Source organism: Pteronotus mesoamericanus, unplaced genomic scaffold, assembly GCF_021234165.1.
Source record: "Pteronotus mesoamericanus isolate MK-2021 breed Mesoamerican mustached bat unplaced genomic scaffold, CSHL_Meso_final contig_164, whole genome shotgun sequence".
In the NCBI taxonomy this organism is placed as follows: domain Eukaryota; kingdom Metazoa; phylum Chordata; class Mammalia; order Chiroptera; family Mormoopidae; genus Pteronotus; species Pteronotus mesoamericanus.
Window position 1 is genome coordinate 14395834 of NW_026555065.1, and position 27563 is coordinate 14423396.

The window sequence follows — 27563 nt, forward strand, 5'->3', positions numbered from 1 at the left end:
TAGGTATTAAAAGGTAGATAGAATTTGGATTGACAAAGAGAAAGGTGGTAGAATCTGTGAGGATTGGAATGCATTTTGGAGATGGTGATTATAACAAGGTGACTGGAGGAGAGATTTTAAAAAGGTTTGTGTTCTAATTCAAGGCTTGGATATTAAGGTACTAGCTATATGCCATGTTAAGAGGTGGCAAAAGGTATGCTCTCTGACACCAGTGTCAGATAAGAGAAACAGATGTACTTGTGATTAGCATGACTCATAATATGAGAAATATGAATGAGAAACAAAAACAGAACAAAAGGGGAGTGGCCAGTGGGCCGGGGAAGGTAGGGGATCAGGGAAGCATTGTCTGAAGGATGAGTAGACAAGGGGAATGCATGTCAGAGATGCAGAAAAGCATGGAGAAAGGCAGGGAAGCATGCACAGTACTGAGTGTTTGGGGAACTACACAAGTTCCATTTCATTGGGATGTAAAATGAGAGTACAGGACCAGCAATAGGATAGGGGAGGGAACCAGATCACAGAAGGCCTGGTTTCATGCTAAAACCCTAGGACTTCAACTGGTATGCTATGGGGAGTGACTGTAGGGTTTATAAACAGGAGAAGGGTGCCAGGTTTGTGTTTTAGAAAAAACTCATTGGTGTCAGCATGCAGGAAAATTTCAGGAGAGCAACACAGAGGCATGAAGGATAGTTGGGAAGATGGTAGGGAAGAATTGGGAAAGATTAGGAGGGCCTTGAATGCCAAACTAAGGAATTAATTTATTCAACATTTATTGACTACTCTATGTTAGGTACCCATTAGGCACTGTGGGCTATATTTTCCTACGTTAATTTTTTTCTGTGGGTTAGTAGGTGGTATAACTATTTTCCAAATAAGGGAGCCAAGGCTCAGAGACATTAAGTAGCTCTGCCTGAGATCTCATAGCCAGAAGTGATGTTTTTCTATTGCAAGGGCCAATGCAAAGGCCAGTCAGCTTTGGGGAAGGACATTTTACCCTAATAAACAGGCAGAGAGGTAGAGGGCCAGACTTGAAAATTTACTCACCATTTAGCAGAGTTCATTTCAACCAAGTACGAATATTTGTCCTCTGTATAGCTCTTCAGTGTTAATAAAAGTGACTTTTTTACAAAAACAGCTTGTTCCTCCGTACAATTAAATAGCATTTTTTCCTTTTTACTTGTATGTTATTTGCCCTTAATACATAGTTGAGTCACAGTTTCCATGATTGGCTTTGCCATAAAGCCATATTCTCTTTTCTTTAAAGTGAATAGTACTTCTTAACTTTTGGGGCCAAACACTTCATTAAAAATCAAATTAAAACTATGAACTGTCTTTCCAAAAAAGTACATATATGTGTATATATTTACACACATACACATAAAGTGTTATAGCTAATTTTAGGGGATTCTTAGGCTCTTGGGGTTCTTGTTCCCAAGTATTTACCATGTGCCAGGCATTGTCTATTTAATTTTTCCCAGGCCTCTGTGAGCTGTTTCTATTATGCCTATTTTACAAATGAAGGATTTAAGTAAGGTAACGTACCCAGGACCATTAAAGAATTAAGCACCAGTTTTAGAATTTGAACCCATGTTGGTCTCACTCTGGAGCCAAGTTCTTAATCACTGTGTTATACTGCCTTTCATTTATCATAGATGAAAAGAAAAAAAAACTTAAAGATTAAAAACTTATGGTTCGGTAACTGGGTAAAAAAGGTGTAGGCTAAGACTTCTCAAACTATACTAGGAAATTTGTTAATATGAGTTAATATAACTAGTGAAAAAGAAAACTCTTTTTTTTTTGCCTTTTCCACCAGTTTCTGTGTTTTTGGAAGGTGCCAGAAAAAGAATACATTTACTAGTTGAGAACCAAATAGGGATTAGGAAATAAGCAAAATGCATGGCCCTATTTCTCATTTACTGCTGTGACTTATCCAGATGCTGTGTCTTGTGCATTTTCAGGATTTGGAATATCGTCTAGATCCAAAGACCAAGGAGCTGCCTCACTTAAGAAACCCTGACATACTTGTGGGTGAAAATGACCTCACAGCCCTCAGCTATCTTCATGAGCCTGCTGTGCTTCACAATCTCAGAGTCCGGTTTATTGATTCCAAACTTATTTATACATATTGTGGTACGTGTACTTTGCTGTCTGAGTGAACTGTGAACCCTTTCCTCTCTTGAGCATAGACATGGAAATACTGTGTCTGGGGAAGGGAGAATGTATGTGATTGGATTTTCTCTTACAAACAGGTTCACTTCAGAGTTATCATTAGCTAGCTGCACTTTATGCCAAATAGCTCTTTTGTGAACTTACATAATTTTCATCAACATAAAAAGAATTGGGCCTCTTTTTTGGATTTTTCCCACACAGAATTCATATGCCAAATCCAATGCCAATTTAACAGTTATTTTCATCTCTTTAAAAACTAGTACATCAAGAGTAGATGTCCAAAGACTTATCTTTGGAGCTGTTACAAGTAGTTTAGTGTTGTCTTTTTTTCGTTGACTTAGAAATGTAGGACTGACTTGATTTGTAGTAGCTATTCTTTTTTTCTTTTTAATTTATTGTGTTGATATTAGTTAATAAAATTATATAGGTTTCAGGTGTACAGTTCTATAATATATCATCTGTATATTTTATTTTATGTTCACCACCCGAAGTGAAGTCTCCTTCCATCACCATTAATCTCCCTGTAACATCTTCTACCTCCCTTCACTCCCTTTCCCTCTGGTAATCACCATACTGTTGTCTGTGCCTATGAGTTTTCTTTTTCTTTTGTTTTCTTTCTTTCTCCCCTCCCTACTCCTCCCCTCCCCTTCCCTCCTTTCACTTTTCTCGTTCACCTTTTTCATCCAGATCCTCGACCCTCCTCGCCTCTAACTAATTATCTGTTTTCTGTATCTATGAGTCTGTTTCTATTTTGTTTATTTTGTTCATTAAATTCCACATATAAGTGAAATCATATGGTATTTGCCTTTCTCTGATTGGCTTATTTCACTTAGCATAACACTCCTGAGGTCCACCCATGCTATCACAAAAGGGTACAGTAGCTATTCTTATTTGATCTGCTTTGCCTAGGCTCCTGCTTGTTGCAGTATTAGTTGCCAGGGACCCAGCACAGGATTCTCTTTCTGTCTGTTAGAAATTAAACATGCACATGTATATACATTTGGGTTCCTTTCCCTCTTTCCTTCTTTAATGTTTTCTTCTTATCCTTTATTTTTTCTCTCATCACTGGCTTTTATTCTGTACTACTTCTTATCTTTCTTTCATTAATCATTTTCCTGAGTCTCAGATCCAATATTTCTGTTCATTTTCTTCTAAGTTTACTTGCATAGGGTACCAAACTCACTGTTAACCATTGCTTCATTATCCTTCTTTTTTGGACAGGAACAGATGTCTTTTCTTCTTCTCTTTTTAAAAAATTTTATTTATTTATTTATTTATTTATTTGACAGAGGGTAAGGAAGGGAGAAAGAAAGAAAGGGAGAGAAACATCAATGTGAGAGAGAAACATCAATCAGTTGCCTCTCATACACATCCCAACTGGGAACTGAACCTGCAACCCAGGCATGTGCCCTGACAGGGAATCAAACTGGTGACCTTTCACTTTGGGGGATGATGCCCAACTACTGATCCACACCAGTCAGGGCTGTCTTTTCTTCTTAAAATAATTTATATCTTTGCCCTGGCTGGTGTGGCTTAGTTGGTTGGAGAATCATCCCATTCTGAAAGGTGACAGGTTTGATTCCTGGACCAGTAATCAAGGCTCAACTACAAGAGGAGGGTATACTCAGCTCACATGGATGCCGGACCTTGCGTACCCAGCTTGAGTGATAGGGGAGGCTGTGCCACTGGACACTGTAGGACACATACTACATTAGGCCCACTAGCAAGATGGAGTCATAGCAGCTCTACTTAATACATAGAAGCAAACAGAAGGAGGCTGCCAAAATGAGGAGACAAACATGGTCCAAATGAAAGAACAACTCAAAAGTCCAGAAAAAGCACTAAGCAAAATGGAGATAAGCAATGAATCACATGCAGAGCTCAAAACACTGGTGATAAGGATGCTCAACAGCATAAAAAAATTCCAGTCAGAAATGAAGGATACACTAATTAAAGAACAATTTTCAGGGAAACAATAGTAGAGCGGACGAAGCCGAGAATCAAATCAATGATTTGGAATATAAGAAAGCAAAAAACAACCAATCAGAACAACAAGAAGAAAAATGAATCCAAAAAATGAGGATAGTGTAGGTGGCTTCTGGGACAACTTCAAGTGATCCAACATTCACATTATAGGGATGCCAGAAGGAGATGAGAAAGAGCAAGAAATTAGAAATCTATTTGAAAAGATAACAAAAGAAAACTTTTCTAATTTGGTGAAGGAAATAGCCATGTAAGTCCAGGAAGCACAGAGAGTCCCAAAGAAGGTGGATGCAAAGAGGCCCACTCCAAGATACATCATAATTAAAATGCTAAAGGTTAAAGATAAGAGAGAATCGTAAAAGCAGCAAGAGAAAAGCAGTTAGTTACCTACAGGGACATTCTCAGAAGACTCTCACCTGATTTATCAAAAGAAACTTTGCAGGCTACAAGGGATTGGTGAGAAATATTCAAAGTCATGAAAAGCAGGGACCTACAGCCAAGATTGTGCTACCCAGCAAAGCTATCATTTAGAATCAAAGGACCGATAAAGAGCTTCCCAGACAAGAAAAAACTAAAGGAGTTCATCATCACCAAATTAGTATTATATGAAATGTTAAAGGGACTTATTTAAGAAAAAGAAGAAAATCAAAAACTGTGAACAATAAAATGGCAAGAAATGCATAACTATCAATGATTGAATCTAAAAATCAAACTAAGTAAACAAGAAGAACAGAGAGAATATGGATACGAAGAGCATTTTGATGGTTGCCAGATGGGAAGGAATATGGGGGAATGGGTGAAGAGGTCAGGGGATTAGGAAGCGCAAATAGGTAGTTGCAGAATAACCATGGGGATGCAAAATACTGTATAAGAAATGGAGTAGTGAAAGAACCTACGCATGGCCCATGGACGCGGACAACGGTGGGAGGAGTGCCTGAGGGAGCGAAGGGTGCTGGGGGGAGGGGGGCAAGGGGGGAAATTGGGACAATAATAGCTATAACAGTGTAATCAATAAAATATAATTTTAAAAATATAGAAAAAACAGTTCATATTTTTTATATCCTTGATATTAACTTTTTCTTCCCTATGTATTAAGGCGAATATTCTTTTCAATTTTCATTTTTCTATAATTTTTTTTTTGCACATATGTTACCTTCTTGGCGAAGCCTTCCCTGCCCCACCCTCTCATCTAAATCATAAACCCCTTGTCTTTCCCTTTGTATCTGTCTTCCTTTTCTGTTTAAATTTTCTCCTTTTCCTTACTACTTTCTAACCTATGATATTTTTTTTTTCTTATTTACCTTGCTAATTGTTTGAATTTCCCACTAGAAAATAAGCTCCCTGAGGATAAAGATTACTTTTTATTTACTGTTGTAAACCTGTCACTTAGACTCGAAACCTATGATGGGGGACCCCCCAAAAACCCGAATTTTTTTATAGAAAATTGTGTATTTATTCATACATGTTTAAACTTCAGTCACCTTCAAAGTACTTTTCATTTGATTCAATACACCTAGCTGATTGGTTTTCCGCTGCTTAAAACAGTTTTTGAACTCGTCGATTTTGATGCCTTTATTGCTTTTGCCATTTTTTGTTTCTCCTCTTCCACATCAGCAAAACACTTCCTTTTGAGGGCTTCTTTTCATCGTGGGAAACAAAAAAAAAATGTAATTCAGGGCAAGATCAGGTGAATAAGGAGGGTGGGGCACGGGGGTAATGCCGTTTTGGTCAAAAACTGCTGAACACTCAGCTCAGTAAATCATTCATCCATCGTGAAATGGGCAAACGTGATGCAAGAGTCTTCAAAAAAAATTTCATTGTTGTGAGAAGCTGAAAGCATCCTCTCACAACAATGCCAGCTGGTACACTGATACAGATGGGTTCCTAGACCACTCACCTACCAAACACTATGCTACAAAGGGCCCGCCCCCCAGAAGACAATTCTGGGTGTTTTTTCCAGGGGGAATCTCCCCTTGGAATTGGAGCTGAAAAAATATTTGTTTAATGAATGACTTCATTAAGTTAATATATACCTACTGTAAAATTTAAGGAAGTACAATAAAAACTATAAAAAAAGGAAAAGGATTACATGTAATTCACCACTGAAAAATAACCAATATCATTCTGACTTACATCCTATGTGTGTGTATATGTTAGGGAGTATACATAGATAATAAAATTGGAATCAGTCTCTCTACAGTTTTGTGTCATGTTTTCCTATGGCATTTAATAGTCTTTAAAAATATGATGGTGGTGGTAGTAGTGTATCATATGGCTGTAACAAAATGTATTTAACCACTCTTATATATTTAGTTTGTTTTCACTACTGTTTACAACTGTTTACAGCAGTTACCACTGTTGTAAATAACATGATAAACATCTCTAAAAAATCTCTTGCATGACTCTTTGATTCTCTCATTTGAATACATTTCTAGAAGTGGAATTTTTTATTTAAATATTAAGAAAACATTTAAAATTCTTTTAACATTGCCACAACTGTCCTTATTTTAAATAACCTAGTTCGGTTTTTAAGTGGTGTATTAGCCCTGGCCAGGTGGCTCAGTTGGTTGGAGCACCATCCCATACACCAAAAGGTTTCAGGTTTGATCCTGGTTAGGGCACATACAAGAAGGCAACTAATCGATGTTTCTCTCTCACATTAATGTACCTTTCTCTCTCTTCTCTCTCCCTTCCTGTCTCTCTAAAATCAATAAACATATCCTTGGGTGAGGATAAAAAATAGAAAAATAAATGATGTCGTATTTAGGACTAGATATAATGGGTTCAGAGGCAAAGGCTATAGCATGTTTTGATCCTTAACAATTTGTTTGTTCACTATTAACTGAAACAGAAATTTGTGTAACTGTGATTCTCACTTAACCAAGTTTAATATGTCCATTAGGATATAATTGACTTTTTTTGCTTTTTCACCCCTTCCCTAGGTATAGTCCTAGTTGCTATAAATCCTTATGAACAGCTGCCTATTTATGGAGAAGATATTATTAATGCATATAGTGGTCAGAACATGGGTGATATGGATCCACATATCTTTGCAGTAGCTGAAGAAGCTTACAAGCAAATGGCCAGGTTGGTGAAACTCTGTTATTCATGATTCTTATTAGATGTGGTAATTTCTTTTTTGCTGAGTCATAGGTATTTTATAATACAGTGAATGGCAACTTATAAACTATTATTAAATAAACAGCCTTGACTAGTGTGCCTCAGATGGCCTGCATTATTATGAAAATAACCTACATTTGTAAAAGGACATACGATTTTTTAAAATTGCCATTGGAATCTCATCATGATCCTGTGACTATGCAAGGCCAGATGCTATGTTTTAGAGATGAGTAGATCAAGAATTGGTGGTATTAAATGGCTTGCCCAATGTCATTCAGATGAGTGGCTGACAAGAACTAAAAGGCCTAAATGCTGGATTAAATATCAAGGGCATTGTGAATTTTAATGTTAACATTGTGTGCTAGGGCATCAGTGATCCTCAGTAGCATCAGCAAAATATCTTTGATGTTAACCATGGAATCCTAACATTTTAAGAGAAGAGAATTTTAATAATAGATTGTACTCTTAATAATATAATACGATGTAATGCAAAACTGTGGATGCATAGAAGATTAGTATATATTTAACTCATTTCTCCAGCCTACAGGTAAGAACTTGGCATGTTATAAAAATGAAATGGGAAACCCTCAAACAGTTTATGGAGTTGTGAGAAAATTAATACTGCAGAGGTTTTTATTTTTTCCTTTCTAACCAGGCAGAGTGTATATTCATATGTAATTGGACCAGCATATGACAGAATTTTAGAATTTTTTCAATGGCAGTCCAGAGAAAACATTATATCCTTTTATTAATAAAATATTTTTGATACTTCTAAGAGCGGCAAACAATTATTAAATGCTCTCTTTTTGCAAGACATTGTTTATTTGCCTTCCATTTATTAACTAATTTTATCCTCACAGAACTTTGAGGTGGTATTACTGTTAAGTTTCATTTTACTGAGAAATTATGTAACTTTCCCAAGGCCACATAACTAGGAAAACTAGTTTTCAAATTCCATTAGTCTGATACTATGAAATACAACATACTAAATAATAAAATGACTAACCAGAGTTTTATACTACATAAATGCCATATTATACCAGATTTTACTATACAGTAGTAATGACTGTCAAAAGTCTAAGAGACTTTGGGTTTTTTTTAAGCTTAAAATTGAAAAAATTCTATCTATTAGTATGTTTTTTCCCCTAAAGTTAGAAAAGCCCGCCAATCTGTATTTGTATAGTACCGGAGCATTACAGTGTAGAATTAGCACCATGTCAGTACAGCCTGAGAACTACTAGGAAGAGAGGGAATTGCATGGAGGGCTAGAGCCTAAAAATAATCTCTGAAAAATTTTATACTGTTCATGGAGAACTCTACGACTTCTTCGAAAATGCTCTTCTTAAGTATGAATGCTTGGCTCTTACCATCTTTGTTACTGGCAATCCTCACATAGTATTAGATTTCTATGAATATTTCTTGCTCCCTACCCGTAGATTTCCTTTGGCTTTCTAACATTTGCCACCTTATTCATCCCCTGTGGTTCTGCCACTCAGTGCGATTCACTAACTGTAGGTTTGTTGGTTGGTTTTCTCTTTGCTCAGTTTTGTTTTTTTATGTAGTTTTACAATATAATTCAACTCGTTATGATGTTTTCTTTACCTTTTATGTGACTAAATCTACACCCATAAAATGTGTCTCAACAGCTAAATAAGCCATGTCTGCTTAGACCTATAGTCTGGAATTGATGTCGCAGGATCTTTTTTTTTTTTCCTTACCAAATGAATACTACCATCTTTACTAGATGTAATTTCTGGTGCTTCACATTACGGGTGCTCCTAGAGGCCCCTTGCATCTTCAGGGAAGGTACTTCATTGCTTGTTCAATAGATCTTTATCGAGCACCATTCAAGCCCTTTTGGGAACCTGGAGGACACAGCAGTAAACAAATGAGACAAAACAGACAAAAACTTCTGGCATGATAAACAATAAAAATAAAGATAGATAGGCCGTCACATGTTAATAAGTGATATTGTGAAAAATAGTCTGAAAAGGAGGTAGAGAATACTGGGTGGGCCAGAGGGTGTATGCACCAGGCTCAGGGAAAACCTCATTGTTAAGCTGCCTTTTCTTCTTTCTAAAGTTAAAAAAAAAAAAAGTTTCAGACTTATAAAAAGATTGGAAAATTGTATACTCCTAACTACCTATGGCTCAGCTGCCATGTGATACCAAATGTCCTGTTTATGCAGGCAGGCTTGAAGGCTTGAAGTAGTACGTGCTACTTGATAAGGAGAGTTTTATGTATGGTGTGTAAAGGTGGATTAACTTACATTAATTAATTGCTACCATGTTTAGATGGCCTGTCACATACCAAGCATGATGTCAACATGTCACCTCTAATCTTCATGACAGCCCGGGGAGCAGATAGATAAGGAAAGTAACTTGTTTTGGCTATCATACTAACAAATAGTATCTGGGAACTGAGATTTGAATCCAGCTCTGAGACTCTAAAGCCTTTCTTCTTTTGCATTCAGTTTTCCTACTTTCAACGAGGTGGTTCTACTCTAACACACCCATCCCCTCAAATTAATGTTACATACATCTATTTCTGCACCTTTTATCCAGCCTAGAATATCCTTTTTGTGCTCTTCCATTTGCCTGATTTCTATTGTTCCTCATGATTTTACTCAAATTTTACTTTTAGACCACCTCAGTTCCCAGTAAGCGATGCCTCTTCAGAATTCTTTATTATTATGAATTCGGGACTTGCTGAGTACTGTCTTCCTGATAGGGTTGCAGTAGGAATAAAATACAGTAAGTATAAGAGTCTGTAAGAGTTAGAATCAAATATAACTAGCTACTTCTGTTATGATCGTTATATTAATCTCAGATGTTCTATACTGATGGAACAAAAAAGATTGATAGGAGAGGATCGAATAGCCATGTAACAGTCTTCTTACCAGCAATTAAATGACCTCAGCATGTATTTCTAGGAAACGGTTATTTTCATTTCCTGCACAGTCCTTCTCTCTGCCTCTTTAAAGCACAGCTTTCGCCAGTGCCTGCACGCTCTTTTATAGTAAATATTTACACTTCAAAAATAATACTTAGTATTGACATTGCAAACTTACTGTCTATTTTAAAGTTTAAATCTTTTCTTTTTGGGATTAATCAAAAGCAGAAATCAGAGAGAGAGCAGAGTGGCTTGATTTTGAGAAGTGATAATAACAGAGGAAAACTTAGCATCTCTCTAGTAAGGGAGTATCAAATGAGGCCACATCTGTAAGTCACCACAGTAAAAACACAGCTTTGGAAGAAATCATTATATTGCACCAACTTAATGTTCTCTCTCTCTCTCTTTTTTTTTAACAAGGGATCAAATAAAGGGAGAAATTTTTATATTGCCTGCAAAAAAGTAAAACTCTAGGGTTTGTTTCACCAAAAAATGTTTGTTTATAAGCTAAATATTAGACTGAGGTGCTTGTGTAATTACCAGGGTAGATGGCAACGCCCAGTGTGTGGTTATCAGAGAGTACATATCACCATGGGTGGATATATTAAATTGTGTTTTGCATGAGTCAGTTCTGAGGTCGGCATTACTTAGTTTCCTCATTTCTTCCTATGGCCACAGAGAACTGAAAGTTTAAAGACCTTATTGTACTTTATTAAGATTTCTGATTCCTGTTCTTAATTTAAAAGCAAGTCAATGGGCTACTTTCAATTTTTCTCTTTGTGGCTCTTATTGATTTTGGCCACGTCTATTCAGGAGTTCTCCAGAGAAGAAATGTTGTCCATCTCCTATATGGCCATTTGAAACTGTCTGTATCCTTAGGCTTGTCTGTTCCAGTCGTTCCAAGAGTTTACCCAGGTTTAGAGTGCAGCCCATGGCCAACCCAACATCTAAAAAACCAATTGCATAGTTTGACTATTAGATCATAGTACTTTAGCTTTTGAGGGGGACCTTAGATGCCATTTAATCTTAAAGATGAGAAAACTGTGGCCTAGAGAGGTCATACAATTGCTCAAAGCCATGAAGCTGGTAAGTGACAAAGCTAGGACTGGAATCTGAATTTAAGAAGTTTATATAATGGAAGAGTAGTACTTATTTATATATTGAAATACTCTCTTAGGCTTGAGGAAAAAAAAGAATTCTCTCTGCCAAAAAGTCAGGAATAATAAAGAAATAATAAAGTCACTTAAAAACATTTAAAAACTGTTGGTATTGTGACCACAGGATTGTACACTGTAGAAAAGAGAATATATCTGGCATGTGCTTGAATCAGAACACATATATGTGTATTTGTACAAATCCCTGATTTGTTTGAACAATCCTTGATTTTGTTGCTTTTAATATTTTTCTTCTTCCCCATGTTATACAAAAAGGCTCTTACATACGAATTTTTAGGTTTTTTAAGACTTGAAATAAATAACTTTTCAAAGGCAGTGCAGTTTGGGATAGCAGTTTCTATTAACACTTCCTTTTCATCAGACTAGCGGTAGCCTTCTCGGCTTGTTTGCCATTAGGGATGCTGGGAGAATCTCGTTGTTAGCTATCTGTCACACAGGGGGTGATGACATACTAACTGATCTTGCAAGAATTAGGAAGAGAATTTTTCTAATCCTATTGTAGAAGGTAATCTGAAGACTGCTGATACTGTTTCTTGATTAATGTATTGAAAAATATAAATTCTGAAGACATTGTAAATGACTAAAAGAAAGGACACTGGTACCACAAGGAGAGCTGTTTTACTAGAGTGATTTATCTTGAAGTCAGCCATGGATGAACAGAGGCAATGGGGCTATCCAGCACAGTTAGAAATTCAAATAAAAAGGAAATGAGATAGTGAGTTTGACGAACAAGGTAGTTTCATAAAAACAGGATTACATGCAAGCTTGTTCTATAATAATTAGATGTCACTTAGTGTGTCACCAAGATCCTACTGATTTTCCCCATGATATGGGAGTCAGAGCATCAGGTACAGATTGCGACATGACCCTGGTAGTGCCATGTGAATGTGTTGATTAGGCCTGCACTGTACTTCTACTATACTTTACCAGGTCTGTAAAATAAGGCAGTGGCCCTCATTTTCTCAAAAAGAAAAAGAACCTTTTCCTTAGAAAAGTTCTATATTTCTACTTTGGAAATTTATTACCAAGTACTGTTGATTCCTACCACTTTTGTATCTCTTAAACCATCTGCCTCTCTCAATAATGACCACAACAGCCTTGTTCAGACTTCCATAATTTTTCTTCTGGACCCTTTGCCGCCCATATGCCACATTGCTGCCAGAGTGACCTTACTAATAGAGTTGTGTTATTTTCTGTTTAAAAATCCTGAAATGGCACTCCATGATCTACCTTTAGGTAAACTTCAAGAATTTTAACATCTCATGTGAAGCCTTTATGATCCAGTTCTTGCTAATTTCTGTGCCCTTCATCTGTGTTTAATTCATGTTCCAACCAGAGTGAATTATCTGCCTTCTTCTAACTTCCCATGTATCTGGGGTTTCATTTACATTTTCTCCTACTCCTCCTTTCTAGACCTTGCTCAGGTATCATCTCCAATAAATCTTCCCTGATCACTTCTTCCTTCTCTCAATGCTCCATCACATATATTATAATCTTGAAATGTAGTCTGCCTTTCCTGTGAGATCATCAGCCACTTGAGGATGCAGATCATGGTTTATGTTACTTATATCTCTAGTGTTTAGCATAATGTTTGTCAATTAGTAGATGTTTTATAAATATTTGTTGGATAAATAAATCTCTTTTAAAAGATAAAAAGATCATCTCCTATAATGGAATAACCTCCCCCATCTTGTATCCTTATAGGATAGTTCCACTAAAAACCTTTGAAGTCATCCTCTCTCTTTATAAATTAAGGGCACAAAAAATACCACCTTTACATACTTGCTCATTTATTTTGATAAATTAAAGCTGACTGCTGCTTTTGTCTCAGGAAGTTGGAGTTTTCTGTTTATGTCCTAGTAGAAGTCATAGCCAAAGGAGAGAGATTGATTCTTAGGCTCGGTTGTTCACTGATGTTCAGTTTACTTATAGTCGATATAAATTTATTGAACATTGTAATGTGTCAGGCTCTAGACTAGGTGCTGGATATTAAAGATAAAGATGACGTAAGTCCTTATCCTAAAGGAAATGATAGTCTTATGAGCAAGTTCACTTAGAGTGACTCATTATGTGAATGAAGGTGAAACAGTGATAGTCTCTGAATTCTGACATATATGAACAAATGAACCATGAATGAAGCATTTTTTCTCTGGTAATGAGGGTATTTTAGTAAAAGCTGGAGCTTTGGGGAGACACTACTTTATGATCTATTAGCTAGTAGAAAATTTGTAATTTTTTAAAAAGATTTTATTTATTTATTTTCAGAGAGGGGGGAAGGGAGGGAGAAAGAGAAGGAGAGAAACATCGACTGGCTGCCTCTTGCACGCATGCTCCCAACTGGGGACCTGGCCTACAACCCAAGCACATGCCCTGACTGGGAATTGAACTGGCAACCTTTCAGTTCACAGGATGACACGCAGTCCACTGAGCCACACCAGCCACAGCTGTAATTTTAATTAAATAGGATTTTTTCTAGATTTCCTTGCTATGGCTTCTTTCTCCTCTGAGGTGGTTGACAACAGTACTGAAATATATCAAAGTGATTTTCTTGGGATAAAAATAATATGTCTTAAGATATTTATACACAAAAATTCAGAGACACTTGATTGCAGATTTATCCTTAGATGTGATGCTTTCTAATTTAATGCTTGATACCTTCTTCTACCTGTTTATTGTTAGTTTGAAAGAAGTTATACTTATTAGGAAATACCATTCTTAAGTTCCTTCCCACATTGTTGCATATATGAAGCAGCAGAAACTCACCATGGCTTATTGATGGGAGCACAGAGGAAATAATGTTCATTACATTCAAAAGTGGGCAGCACTGTCAGTTACTTTTCTTTGTTTTACAGAGATGAACGAAATCAGTCCATCATTGTAAGTGGGGAGTCTGGGGCAGGAAAAACAGTCTCAGCTAAGTACGCCATGCGATATTTTGCAACTGTAAGTGGTTCTGCCAGTGAAGCCAATGTTGAAGAAAAGGTCTTGGCCTCCAACCCCATCATGGAGGTAAGACAGCAGCAGCCTTGCCTTCTTACTATATTCTTTTGTTAAGAGACGGGTAAAAAAAATTGCTTGATACAGCACATGTCAGAAAGTCTGGGATTTCTCATCCACTAAAAGTTGGAAAATACTTCCCATGTCAGGAAGAGATCTAGGAAAAGTTCAGCGACAGAGGAATCTATTTCATAATCCTGCAGTTTTAACCTAGTCTTGAATTGTTGCCTCTAAATAGCTGGCAATGATACTTCATTTCCTGGAGTTTCTCTCTGCTAGTTAATTGACTTATATCTATTGCTCCTTGCTAGAAGTGTAAGTTACTAACTTCTCCTCAATCCTGGGTTCTTATTTAAGCTCCTTTCAAAATATAGGATACACGATGGTCAAGCAAAAATGAGTTTCATTGTTCCTTTGCCCACATTACATTTTCTGTACTTAATCCAACCTGTTTAGCTATAAAATTTTAATTTTTCCATATGAACTAAGCTTAAATCGTGATCTTAACATTTTTCTTCTTGTTCCTGTCAAGCATATCGCACAATTTTAGGTTAGAAAAAGAAATCCAGTAACTAAATTCTTGAAAGGAAGAACTATGAAAGAAGGTCCTTTTAAAAGTAGAATATGTATATAGAGTAGAAATTCTTATGCCAAAGAAAATGGACCTATATCTGTGAGAATTACAGTATTTTAGGATTTGTAACTAGAGAATTATTTGCCTTGTATAATTTAGGAAAGGTACGTTTTTGTAAGTAGTTTCATTAGATGGAGAAAAGTAAGTCTTATTAAATGGAGAGAAATTAGTTTGCAGAAACAAACCTTGTTGAAATTTCAAATCAGCATTTTTTATTCCTGTTCTTTCCTTTGTCAAGCCTTATTTGTTCCCCAAACACAGATGGAGTTTAGAACTGTCCTGGTGCACCTATGGTACAAGTGGTTTTTGCAGTAATCAGCCCAGAGGTAATTGTGCCTGGTTTGCAGTGCTGTGTGACATCTCAGAACAGAGTGCTGTGGCCCCTTGCCTAAAGGCCTGCCTCCTAGAGCAGCAGGACTTTTATTCTTGCGGTCGGTTGAGAAGACAAGATACCCTGCGGAAGTTAAGAGGCCTCCTGGGCTGGGTGCACTGTGGAAAGAGAACTGGAAAAGTTTTTTCTGAAATAGCATGGGCAGGAGGAAACAGATGTTTGTGCCAAATGACAGCCATAAAGATTTTAAGCAACTGTTACAATTTTGAAGAATTTAAGCTACATTAGTGGATGCCACTAATATTAATATTGTGGAAATTCAGTTGGTAGAGCCAGTTTTGGGATTTGGCTCAGGAAACAACAGGGCTTTGCTTCCTTCCATTGTTTTGACTGTTTTTGGTCATGACAATGAATTCTTGATATTTGGCAATAGTTTAGGCCATTCTTAGTCCCTGATGTTAGAGTATGCCAGTCTTCATTGTGATGGCATCAGGGAATCTCATCTTTTCTAGAACTGGATCATATAATAATGTAAGTCTGGAATTTAACTCCTAGAATATGTCAAGTTGAATGAAGTATTTTATTACTTTGCTATATTATATTAGTAGGAGTGATATTTAAAATTTGGAAGGGCCACAGATACTACTTTTTAATATGCTGTTACAAGGAATTTACCCTGTTTGCCAGTATGAACAAAAAAAAAAAAAAAAACAAAAACAAAAAACCAAAGGCATCAGTTATACTTAGCTACTTCCTTCTATAATATTGTTTAGTTTCTCTACAAGTATTTAGAGTAAGAAAATTTGGTAAAGACAAAACTAATTTCAACAATTACAAGTGAAGTCTTCCCAATTTGAAAGATTAAAATGGAATATGGGGCTGAAAAATGGTGACAGAGTTTGCAGTTATAAGAAAAAGAAAACAGACGAATTACTGAAATAGGTGAATGTGGCCCAGGAAATTTGTAACTTAAACCTGCCTCCAGATTATGTCTCTGTATCAGAGCTCTTTACTGTGATGTCAAGAAAGGCAAGTCTTGGTCTTCAGCGATCTGCTGAAACTCCTTGTTGGGTAATAAGCATTCTTCATGGTTAACATCACAGCCCAGTGGCTAGTGGGATTTGCACATTATCCTTTAAAAAGCAAGCTTCTCATCCTCAGCATGTGTCCTTTTGCGAAATGTAAACGATGTACAAAGAAGTGATTCTTTTTCTTTTCAGGCCTGGGACTCATACCCAAGCCTATCTAGTACCCAAGCCCATATACTTTTTTTTTTAAGGTTTTATTTTTTTGTTCTAGAAAGAGGGAAAGGGAGAGAGAAAGAGAAGGAAACATCAGTATGTGGTTGCCTCTTGAGCACCCCCTACTGGGGATCTGGCCTGCAAGCCAGGCTTGTGCCCCGACTGAGAATCGAACTAGTGACCCTTTGGTTCGCAGGCCGGCGCGCAATCCACTGAGCCACACCAGTCAGGGCAGAAGTGATTCTTTTTGCTCTATTTAATCACATTTTCTTTTTCTCCCTTTCTCCTGGAAAATTGTGTCCCAAGATAGGGACAGGGATATTCTTGGAGCACATTGGGTCTTTCTTAATTGTTCTTTTTCATCTTCAGTAACTGTAGTTGAAGCTCTTTATCTCCATTTAATAAAGAGTAAATCACTTAATAGTTTACTAAAACCGATAGTAAAATCAAGACCATAAATCTTCTTTAGCAATTTTTTCCTTATTGAAAGAAAATAGCATTGAAGTGAGGCTGTTATAAATATAGTACTTATAAGGCAGAGGGAACAATTAGGGAGGATGGACAAAAGGTACTGTTTATATATAGAACCTTCTTTTGATATCAGGTTCAAGGCTTATAATCATAATTTTATTTTTGTAAAAAACTTTAGAAGTCATCTATCCTAGTCTAATTATACTTGGGAACACTAAAGCTCCACAAAAGATTAAATGATGGAAATTGGTAGTGGGACCTGCTCTGATACCCAGATCTTTAGACTTCTATTTCATTTGCTACTTCTGCCATTCTTTGCTCTATGTATAAAATACCCTTTACTCAAAGACAAAGTGGTATGATTCAACCCTTGCCTACTCACTGCCTCTTCTCACTGAGTATAGTATTATTTGGGCAGGTTGGCCACTTTAACTCCCACTCTGAGTAGAGGGGAGAGAGATACCATATGGAAGGTGGGATAAGTCAGGGAAGGAGGAGAAGCTGTGGCTCATCTTTTCCCAACAGTACTTCAGACAGGGCCTGGTGAGCACTCAGGAACTATTACTGCTGCTGCCAGTGCTGCTCCATGTAACCCTTCATTTGCTCCTTGACAGAGCCTATGGTGTTGAAAGAAAATTCTGCATTTATCATTAACTTCTTTTTCTAAATAAAATAAAAATAATGGGACTACATGGGGGCTTTTTGCTGTGGTTTTTGTAATACCAAGAAGGGGAATATCTGAGTAAATATCTTTATTGTTAAATTGTTAAGCTATATTAGATTATTCTGTTGTTTTGCTGGGAAGGTACCTTTCAGTCATTCTTTCCATTAAAAATGTTAATCTGAAATATGGCAGTATTCTCATTGCCAAAACAGTAGAGCAATACCCACCCTGTATTTCAGAGAGTGAAAATAACTTTTTTTTTTTGATGGATCAGAGAATTTAATATGTTGACTTTTGTGGCTGTGTTATTATTTTCACCACTTGTTTTTGTATTGCTTTTTTTAACACCCCAGAGCACTTTCACATCTTTCTCACTGCTGTGGTTCCAACGTACCAATCTTGATAGTCCCAGGCTTTGCACAAATGAAAGATATTAATCTTATGAAAACATCATATTAAATACTTAATATATGCATTATATGAACACTGCTTTTCTAACTATACCATGTTTTTTGCATTGCCTTGAGAGAAAAATGTATAGAAGGATATTACCTAAATAGAAAGCAGTATGTGTGTCATTTTAATTTAAAGGTTATATTAAAAATTTAGAAAGAAGTTGCATTCTCTGCATTCTACAGCTGATGTTTTGCAAGTTAGATAAAGCTATCAAAATTCAAAGCCAAACTACTTTCTCTGGTTTCTGAAAATGGCTTTGAATTGAGTAAGTAATTACTAATTCTCAAATAAGCAGTCCATCCGGACCTTTGTTGTCACCGGATGAGATGACAGAAACTTCTGGTTAAAGAATCCTGGACACTAGAGCAACATTTTCAGTAGAATATTAATTTGGTTTATCCAGCTTATTTACATAAAATAGACTAAGTTTTTCAAGAAATCAAAACCCTGATGTTTAACTAGAGGATTTGTGCCTTGGGAGCACCCAGAGCCATCCATTGTTTCAGATACCACAAGTGGTGTATGAAGACCTCCCAGCTGCTGGTTCATGTTTACTGATTATGAAAATAATTTGTGTGATGATAACAAGGCGGATACTAACAATTAGTAGATATCTGTGTGGTTGTGCAGTGAGCAAAACATATACTACTGCCTGCAGAGGGAACGTTGGTTCTGGTCATGAAATAATTAGTTATAAGAGGTTGGGTTCTACTCTGTCCTTTCCCTGAACCAACTCTGTAAATGCCCTGTCATGAATTACACTTCTAAATTCATATTATTTCCCTTGTTTCTTAGTCAATTGGAAATGCCAAGACAACCAGGAATGATAATAGCAGCCGTTTTGGGAAGTATATTGAGATTGGTTTTGATAAGAGATATCGAATCATTGGTGCCAATATGAGAACTTACCTTTTAGAGAAATCCCGAGTGGTGTTCCAGGTAAGCTGGGCATGCAAACATATATACATGTGTTAGCTTGCCGTGTAATTCCAGAGTTCATGCTTGCTGGTTTGCATTTTATTTCTAGATACGCTTGAGTATATTATGACAATATTACTACAAACCACACTTGAACTGAAATGTGGGAAATGATGCCTGTAAGAGGTGGAGGAATATCTATTAGACTAATGGTCTTTGGGGCTGGGCACTGGTTTAGGTTTAATAGTTTTTACTTTTTCCTGCAGATGCTTGTATATCTCAGTTGATGGGAGAGACATTGGTTTATGCCTTCAATGAGTGATAGCTTGAACTCAGTTCAAGGAAAAAGAAATTATCCTTGATCTCATTCCTTCTTTCTTCTCCTCTCTTAGAATATATTATTTAGCTAGAATAATGGTGGTTAACAAATCTTCACAACTCAGTTGTAAAACTGTCAAAGAACACATTCAAGTCTGTATGTCCGTGTAGGATATCATTCACATATCTACTCTTGGTCCTTTTTTATCTCTTAAGTGGGAAATATTACAGATTTACAACATTGGCAGGCATACATTTATATATTTATAGGCATACTAAGGAAATGTGTTCCTTTCATTGGAAAACTCCCAGTGTAGGGCTCTGGCCCATTGCATGCTGTGAGATCAGGATTCCTGTAGCCTCTTAACTGGATGCCCACTGCACTGAAGTTCAGATTCCCCTGGCACTGCCATTTAGCAGCATCTACAGTTTCCATTGCACAAGTCTGTTATGGTTATGAAAGTGTCTGGGACATACTGAAAGTCATGGGTTTCAGCAGCAGCTACAGTTTCCATTGCACAAGTCTGTTATGCTTTTGAAAGTGTCTGGGACATACTCAGAATCATGAGTTTCAGCAGCCTGCAGGTACCCTGGCTTTGACCTTGGGGATGTGCCTGATTTGTGGCCACCTAAGGTATAATACCTGATTTTTATGTAGTAAAGCAATAGTCACTCTCCTCCATTGTTTTAATATGTAGGTGCACACAGAGCAATGTTAATACATACACATATATATTTGTATAGATTTTATTTTTTTAAATGTTTAGTAGCCAAAAGAAAAAATAGAGGAAATATGTAGATCTAAGAAAAGATGGAATTTAAATAGTACAGATTTGATTGGTAGGTAAACAGTTAAATTTTAAGTGGGTATGGTGACCAGAGGCTAGTAGTGTTTAAGACAAACCATTAAGGCCTAATCCTATCTTATCTAGAGATATTGAAGGAATTCTAGTTGTTCCCAATCCCCAGTGCTAAATAATATTGAGGAAATTTGGTATATCAAAATGAGTCAGCCACAGCATAATTGATATTGTTCTTCCTGTATAAACGACCAAAGCATTTCTGTAGGTCCACCTGCTTTTCTAGTTGTTTTTGAGCCAAATTACCTGATCTTTTGCCTAATCATGCTTATGATCATTTGGTATGTTGTTAATTTGTTCTGTGTCTTCTGTCCTGTAATGGGTTTTCTTTACAAGACATCAGCCCCCTGTGGGCATTAAACCTGACCTTGGTCTTACTTGCACTGTTCTTTAGTCAGCTGAATACACTGAAGAATTCAAGGATATGATATTAGGGTATAAAGATTCAATTTTGCATGAAAAATATTATAATTACAACTGTAAAACAACCACAGTAGATGGCCCAGTCTAAACTATGGCAAAAATAAGATATTCTTTTTCATTCAAGGTATTAAGAAGACTGTGAATCTGAGAGGCACTGTGAGAAAATATTGATTATTCAAAAAAAATGGTTTTAGCTTCCTTAAAAGACAGTGGTCTCTTATACCAATGCCATATATCGAGATGTTCAGGAGTTCAGAAAACATTACTATCAAACATTTTATGCTGAGTGTGACCAACAGATGCATACTCACCCATCTGCACATGGCTAATAAATCATAAGATTTAGTAATCATAACTACGCATTAGGAAATTTGGGAAAGGACAACTTACTGCACTGAGATAATTAAGTATTAAAATTTTATTTTGTAATTGAATTTGCTGAGTTTTAGATTAAAATGTGATAATTGAAACCTCTTTTTATTTATTTTAAAGGCAGAAGAGGAAAGAAACTATCATATCTTTTATCAGCTTTGTGCCTCAGCGAAGTTACCTGAATTTAAGATGCTGCGATTAGGTATGAATATGGCATTAGGTTTATTGTACTACAGTATTGCTTTCTGTTAATTTATGATAATTATGAGTTTATAAGCTTACTTGTTAAAAAGGAAATATCTCATACTGAAATATTTATGGGTGACATAAGAGGTCTGCAGTTGGCTTCAAGGGATAGGAAAGGAGAAGTAGCTGTCTAAATGAGACAGTATTGGTCTTGAGACTTTGGTCAAGACGGAGGTATAGATAAACATGCCTCACAGTCTCAAACAATTACAAAAAATTACAACTAGACTATAAAACAAATACCACCCAGAATAGTCAGGAAATTGAGCTATATGGAAGTCCAACAACCAAGGATTTAAAGAAATCCACATTCAGCCCTAGGTGATGTGGCTCAACGGATTAAGCACCGGCCTGCAAACCAAAGGCTCACTGGTTCAATTCCCAGTGTAGGGCACATGCCTGGGTTACAGGCCAGGTCCCTAACAGGGGGTGTGCGAAATGCAAATGCAACCACATACTGATGTTTCTCTCCCTTTCTTTCTCCCTCCCTTTTCCTCTCGAAAAAAATAAATAAATAAAATCTTGGGGAAAAAAGTAACATTATATATTAAATAAAAAGAAGCCACATTCATCCAGATGGATAGGAGAAGCAGAGGTGCAGAGGTGTGGAGAGGCATGCCAGAGTGGCATGGAGAGGAGTGGAGACTCAGGACGGGTGGTCCCACATCCATGTGTGAGGGATAAAAATCAGGAAGGATACATCGAGAGCAAGGGATCCCAGACCAGAACACTCAGCCCAGGGTTCCAGCACCAGGAATATAAGTCCTCATAACTTCTGGCTGTAAAAACCAGTGGGGGTTGGGGCAGCAGAAAAAACTGAGATTCTTAGTAGACTCTCTTAAAGGGACTGTGACAGACTTAGCACTTTCACTCCCTCTGGGATTCAGTACCAGGGCAACAGCTAGAAGGGTACCAGTGGAATAAAGGGAGAAATTGATGTGACTGTCATCAGGGCAAGTGCCAGGGGTAGCTTCCTCCTAGATAGAACTCCAGAGGCCAGGCAGTGGCACAGTGTCCTTTCCAAACCCTTCCCCACACAGAGCCACAGAGTGGTAACATGGATTGCCCTGCCCTTGTGATTACCTAAGTCTCCACCCGACACAACTTACAGGTGTGCTTTTCTACAATTGGCCATGCTACTAAGGCAGCGAGTTAAAGCAGCTCTAAGACACAGAAACAAAGGGAGGCTGCCAAAATGAGGAGACAAAGAAATATGGCCCAAATGAAAGAACAGAACAAAATTCCAGAAAACTAACTAAACAAAATGAAGATAAGCAACCTATCAGATGCAGAGTTCAAAACATTAATTAGGATGGTCAAGGAACTCATGGGGTACTTCAACAGCATAAAAAAGACCCAGGTAGAAATGAGGGTTACATTAAGTGAAGTAAAGAAAAATCTACAAGGAACCAGCAGTGGAGAGGATGAAGCCAAGAATCAAATCAATGATTTGGAACATAAGGAAGAAAAAAAGCATTCAATCAGAACAGCAGGAAGAAAAAAAGAATTAAAAAAAACAAAGAGAGGCTAAGGAGCCTCTGGGACATCTTCAAATGTACCAACATCCAAATCATAGGGGTACCAGAAGAAAAAGAGGAAGAACAAGAAATTGAAAACTTATTTGAAAAAATAATGAAAGGAAACTTACCTAATTTGGTGAAGGAAATAAATATACAAGTACAGGAAGCACAGAGGGTCCCAAAGAAGATGGACCAAAAGAGGACCACACCAAGACACATCATAATTAAGATACCAATAGTTAAAAATAAAGAATCTTAAAAGCACCAAGAGACAAGCAGATAGTTACCTACAAAGGAGTTCCCATAAGACTGTCAGCTGATTTCTCAAAAGAAACTTTGCAGGCAAGAAGGGTCTGGCAAGAAGTATTCAAAGTGATGAAAAACAAGGACCTACAACCTAGATTACTCTATCCAGCAAAACTATCATTTAGAATTGATGGGCAGATAAAGCGTTTCCCAGATAAAGTAAAACTAAAGGAGTTCATCATCACCAAGCCATTCTTACATGAAATGTTAAAAGGACTCATCTAAGAAAAAGAAGACTATCAAAACTAAGAACATTAAAGTGGCAATAAATTTACAACTATCAACAACTGAATCTAGAAAACAAACTAAGCAAACAAGCAGAACAGAAACAAAATCATAGATATGGAGATCATTTGGAGTAATAACAGTTAGGGTGAAGGGGGAGAATGGGGGAAAAGGTACAGGAGTTAAAAAGTGCAAATTGATAGGTACAGAATAGACAGGGGGATTTTAAGAACATTATAGGAAATGGAGAAGCCAAAGAACTTACACGCACGACCCATGGACATGAACTAAGGGGTCTGGGGATTGCTGGAGGGAGTTGGGGTATTGGGTGGAGGGGATAAAAGAGGGAAAACTTGGGACAACTGTAATAGCATAATCAATAAAAATATATTTTAAAAAATAAAAAAAATAAAATAAATGAAGCTACCTTCTTGAAAAAAAAGATTGGTCTTGAGTTGATACTTGTTCAAGATAAATGATGAGGACATAGGTTCTCATTATACTAGTCTTTTATTTTCATATATGTTCGAAATTTGCCTTGATTAAAAGAAAAAAATATTAAAGGAGTTTATGTCATGGAGGCCTGCGAGGATTCTGATGAGGAGAGTAAAGTGTTCGAAGCATGCTGATTGGAATAAAACCGGTTTAGGAAAGGACTATTCATTTCTCCAGTTAGGATAAACAAACTACAAACACTTCACTTTATTACTTAATTCTGAATTTTGTATTAAAATATAACTGAAAACCAGGCAGTAGAACTCCTGACTCTGCAATGAACCATGCTATCATTGCTCCTGATTCAGAGTAGACAATAGAAGTCGTTTTCATAGACTGCACATCTTTTATCTTCCTTCTTATTTGCAGGAAATGCAAATGACTTTCATTACACAAAGCAAGGGGGCAGTCCTGTGATCGAAGGAGTCGATGATGCCAAGGAGATGGCACATACGAGGCAGGCTTGCACTTTGCTGGGTAATGTGATTTTATTCTTGAGCTCTTATTAGCAATAACTTTTTGATTCAAGCAACTTTTGCTTTGGATATTGACTTAGCTTCATATTAAATGGTGAGTATTGTTGAGAGATTTAACTTTCCTTATAAAATATATCCAACAGCAAATTGGCGCAAGGTGTCTTTTTGGGGTGATGGGAACTGTTCTAAAATTAGATTGTGGTGATGGTTGCACAACTTTGAAAATTTACTAAGAATCATTGAATTGCATACTTAAAACAGGTAAATTTTAAGGTATGCAAATAATCCCTTAAAACTATTTAAACACACATTCAGGGCCTCAAGGGAACTGGGACTAACTCTGCTTAACTTTTTACAAAATCTAAAACCTAGAGATAAATAAAATGGGTTCCTGTACAGACTCACACTTTGCAGGGTTTTGTGTGTGTGTGTGTGAGACTGGGAAATGTGGCTCAGCTGTCTGAGTGACAAAAACAATGTATAGTACATGTAGTTTATTCTTTTTTTGAAATGGTTCAGATGTCACTGCCTTGTTTCTGATATTTAAAAAATATTGGGTCTACATATAAATAAATTAATCTTTAGAATTGTAGTGTATGACTTCAGTGGTTATTGAAAAACCTCAGATTATGAATAAATCTACAATCATATGTTGGTAATGTGAGGGGTACCCTGAAGTGAATTTATTTTTAAGCATTGTTAATCAGAGTATGGCCTGGGACCACTGTAGTGTTTGTAAAATCTCAGAATCTCAGACCCTACTTCAGACCTATTGAATCAGTATTTTAACAAGATCCACTGTTGATTCATATGCATATTAAATTTTGAAAAACATGACTTCTAGGCATAAATCTGTTTGTAAATAGAAAATTAGAAATTTGAAAAAGCCATAATGCAAGAGATGGCAAAAATACTCATTGTAATATCAACACTCAGTTACCCTGGATATGATTACATATTTGGAAATAATTTTACTATTTTTACTTGCATATACATGTATCTAAAATTCTGGAAATTCTTACCATATTGAAAAATGAGGCCAGATCTGATCAAAAGCCAAGAGCTGTTCAGCTTCCTTATCTTCCCTTATCTTCAGGTCCTGCTCAAATCCTGCTTTTTGAGGCTCACTTGTCAGGGTGGAGTACACCAGCCTGAACACTTCTAATCTAGGGGTCTCTTTGATTTATACTTGGTCTGTAGTTAAATGAAATAATTAAATAATCTGGCTTAAAACAGCCTTCTTGAACTACAACTTGCATTGGAGTAGAGATAAATATAAAAGGTAATAATGTTAATAAAATACTTAAATCTAGTATGTGACAATGATGATGATAATTTGTTTACTACTTACCATGTCACATAGTGTGTAAATATACTACATGAATTTTCTCATTTAATGTTCATATACACCCTTTGAGATCGTCACAATTACTCCCATATCTCAAATGAGAAAACAGACGCATAGCAGGGTGAAGTCACCTGCCCATGTGAGGTGGCAGGTCGGGCAGAGCCAGGCCTTGAGCCCATATGTGTCTCACTTCGCATCTCATCCTCTGAACCATGATGGCAGTATTGTTAACTATGACACGTTATAATGTGCATGTCTGGCAATATTTAAGAGTTAAAAATAGGCTTAAAATTGTCTGCTATGGTTTTTTAGTTCCTGTTTTAAAATTAATCACTTGTTAATTTACTATATTGTTTCAGGAATTAGTGAATCTTATCAGATGGGAATTTTCCGAATACTTGCTGGCATTCTTCACTTAGGCAACGTTGGATTTACGTCTCGAGATTCTGACAGCTGCACAATACCTGTAAGCTCAGAACAAACTTAGTGTGATGGCAGTAGATTTGTGTTTCAGATTTGTTGATTCTTTATGGGAGAAGTACATTTGAAGTCTCTCTATTAACATTATCAGAGAGATAATTATCAGAGAGATGTGAAATCTCGAACTGGAAATAAATTATGGATTCTAATCCCTTGTGAACAGTGATCATGTGTGTGTTTGTATGTGTATGTGTGTGACAGAGGGTAGGAGACTCAGACTTGGATACATGTCTGATCTATATAAACAGAGGTGAGAAATAGATATGAACATTGGATTGGTGAGTCTAGAGAGAAAGGTTTATTTGGCACAAGTGCCAAGTATTGACAACTTTTTGTCTCCAGCCATGGAAATAAAATATGGTTTAAAAGCTATTGAAGAGACTGATAGCACTGGTTACTCCTGGGAAGAGGGACTAGATGGCTGTGAGATGCGTTGTCTTAACTATGATTTATATTCTCTTCCACACATAGTAATAATAGCACACTGAGATTTAAAACCCAATTTCATATGCGGGAACATTTGTTTAAACTGTAACAAATCTGACCGTCCAAATTGTCCTCATTGGGCATTTGTGATTTGCAATATTTGCTGGTCACTACCATCAAAGATAATGTACACACATACACATTTATACATATATGAGGGGGAATTCAAAAAACCAGCAGTTTACTTATAAAAAATTGTGTATTTATTCTTACATGTTTAAACTTCAGTTGCCTTACAGTACTCTCCATTTGATGCAATACACCTATGGAGACATTTTTTTCCACTGCTCAAAACAGTTTTTATGCTCAATTTTGATGCCTTTTAGTGCTTCTGCCATTTTTTTTTTGTGTGTCATTTTTTCCATGTCAGCAAAATATTTCCCTTTGAGGACTTCTTTCCTCTGGGGAACAAAAAAATCAGGACAAGATTGGGTGAATAGGGTGGGGTATAGGGGTCGTGTCATTTTTCAGTCGCAAACTGCTGAACACTCAGTGCTGTGTGGGCAGGTGTGCTCATAAATCATGAAATGAGCAAAGGAACTGAAAGAGTCTTTAAAAAAATTCACTGAAGCCAAACGGAGCCACTCACAACAATGCCAGCTGCTGCATTGAAACAAATGGGTTCCTACAACATTCACCTAGTGGGGAAAGCCTGTACTACAAGGGGCCCGCCCTCTAGAAGATAAGTTTGGTGTTTTGGGGGTTCCCCCTAGTTATTAGGAGTCTTTTAACTTTATTAAAATAGAGGAAACTTTAATATAATTAATTTTATTTCCAACCTGCTTCTTCAAAGATTATAACAGAAGACAGTCTTTTTTTTTATTGATTTGAGAGAGAGGTAGGTTTGTTGTTCCACTTATTTATGCTTTCAGTGGTTGATTCTTGAATGTGCCCTAATTGGGGATTGAACCCACAACCTTGATGTATCATAACAATGGTCTAACCAACTGAGCTACC

General features: G+C 36.7%; 1 protein-coding gene across 4 annotated transcripts in view; it reads left to right on the forward strand.

Annotated features, from left to right (window-relative positions):
• MYO5A (myosin VA) overlaps positions 1-27563 on the forward strand; it is a 165246-nt gene that overhangs the window by 52528 nt on the left and 85155 nt on the right. For all 4 annotated transcript variants that reach the window (XM_054565413.1, XM_054565414.1, XM_054565415.1 and 1 more), the window contains exons 3-9: positions 1959-2130; positions 7095-7239; positions 14192-14348; positions 18929-19072; positions 21145-21226; positions 24186-24293; positions 26000-26106. In XM_054565413.1, coding sequence (XP_054421388.1) covers positions 1959-2130; positions 7095-7239; positions 14192-14348; positions 18929-19072; positions 21145-21226; positions 24186-24293; positions 26000-26106 — 915 coding nt within the window. The remainder of the gene's footprint in view (positions 1-1958; positions 2131-7094; positions 7240-14191; positions 14349-18928; positions 19073-21144; positions 21227-24185; positions 24294-25999; positions 26107-27563) is intronic.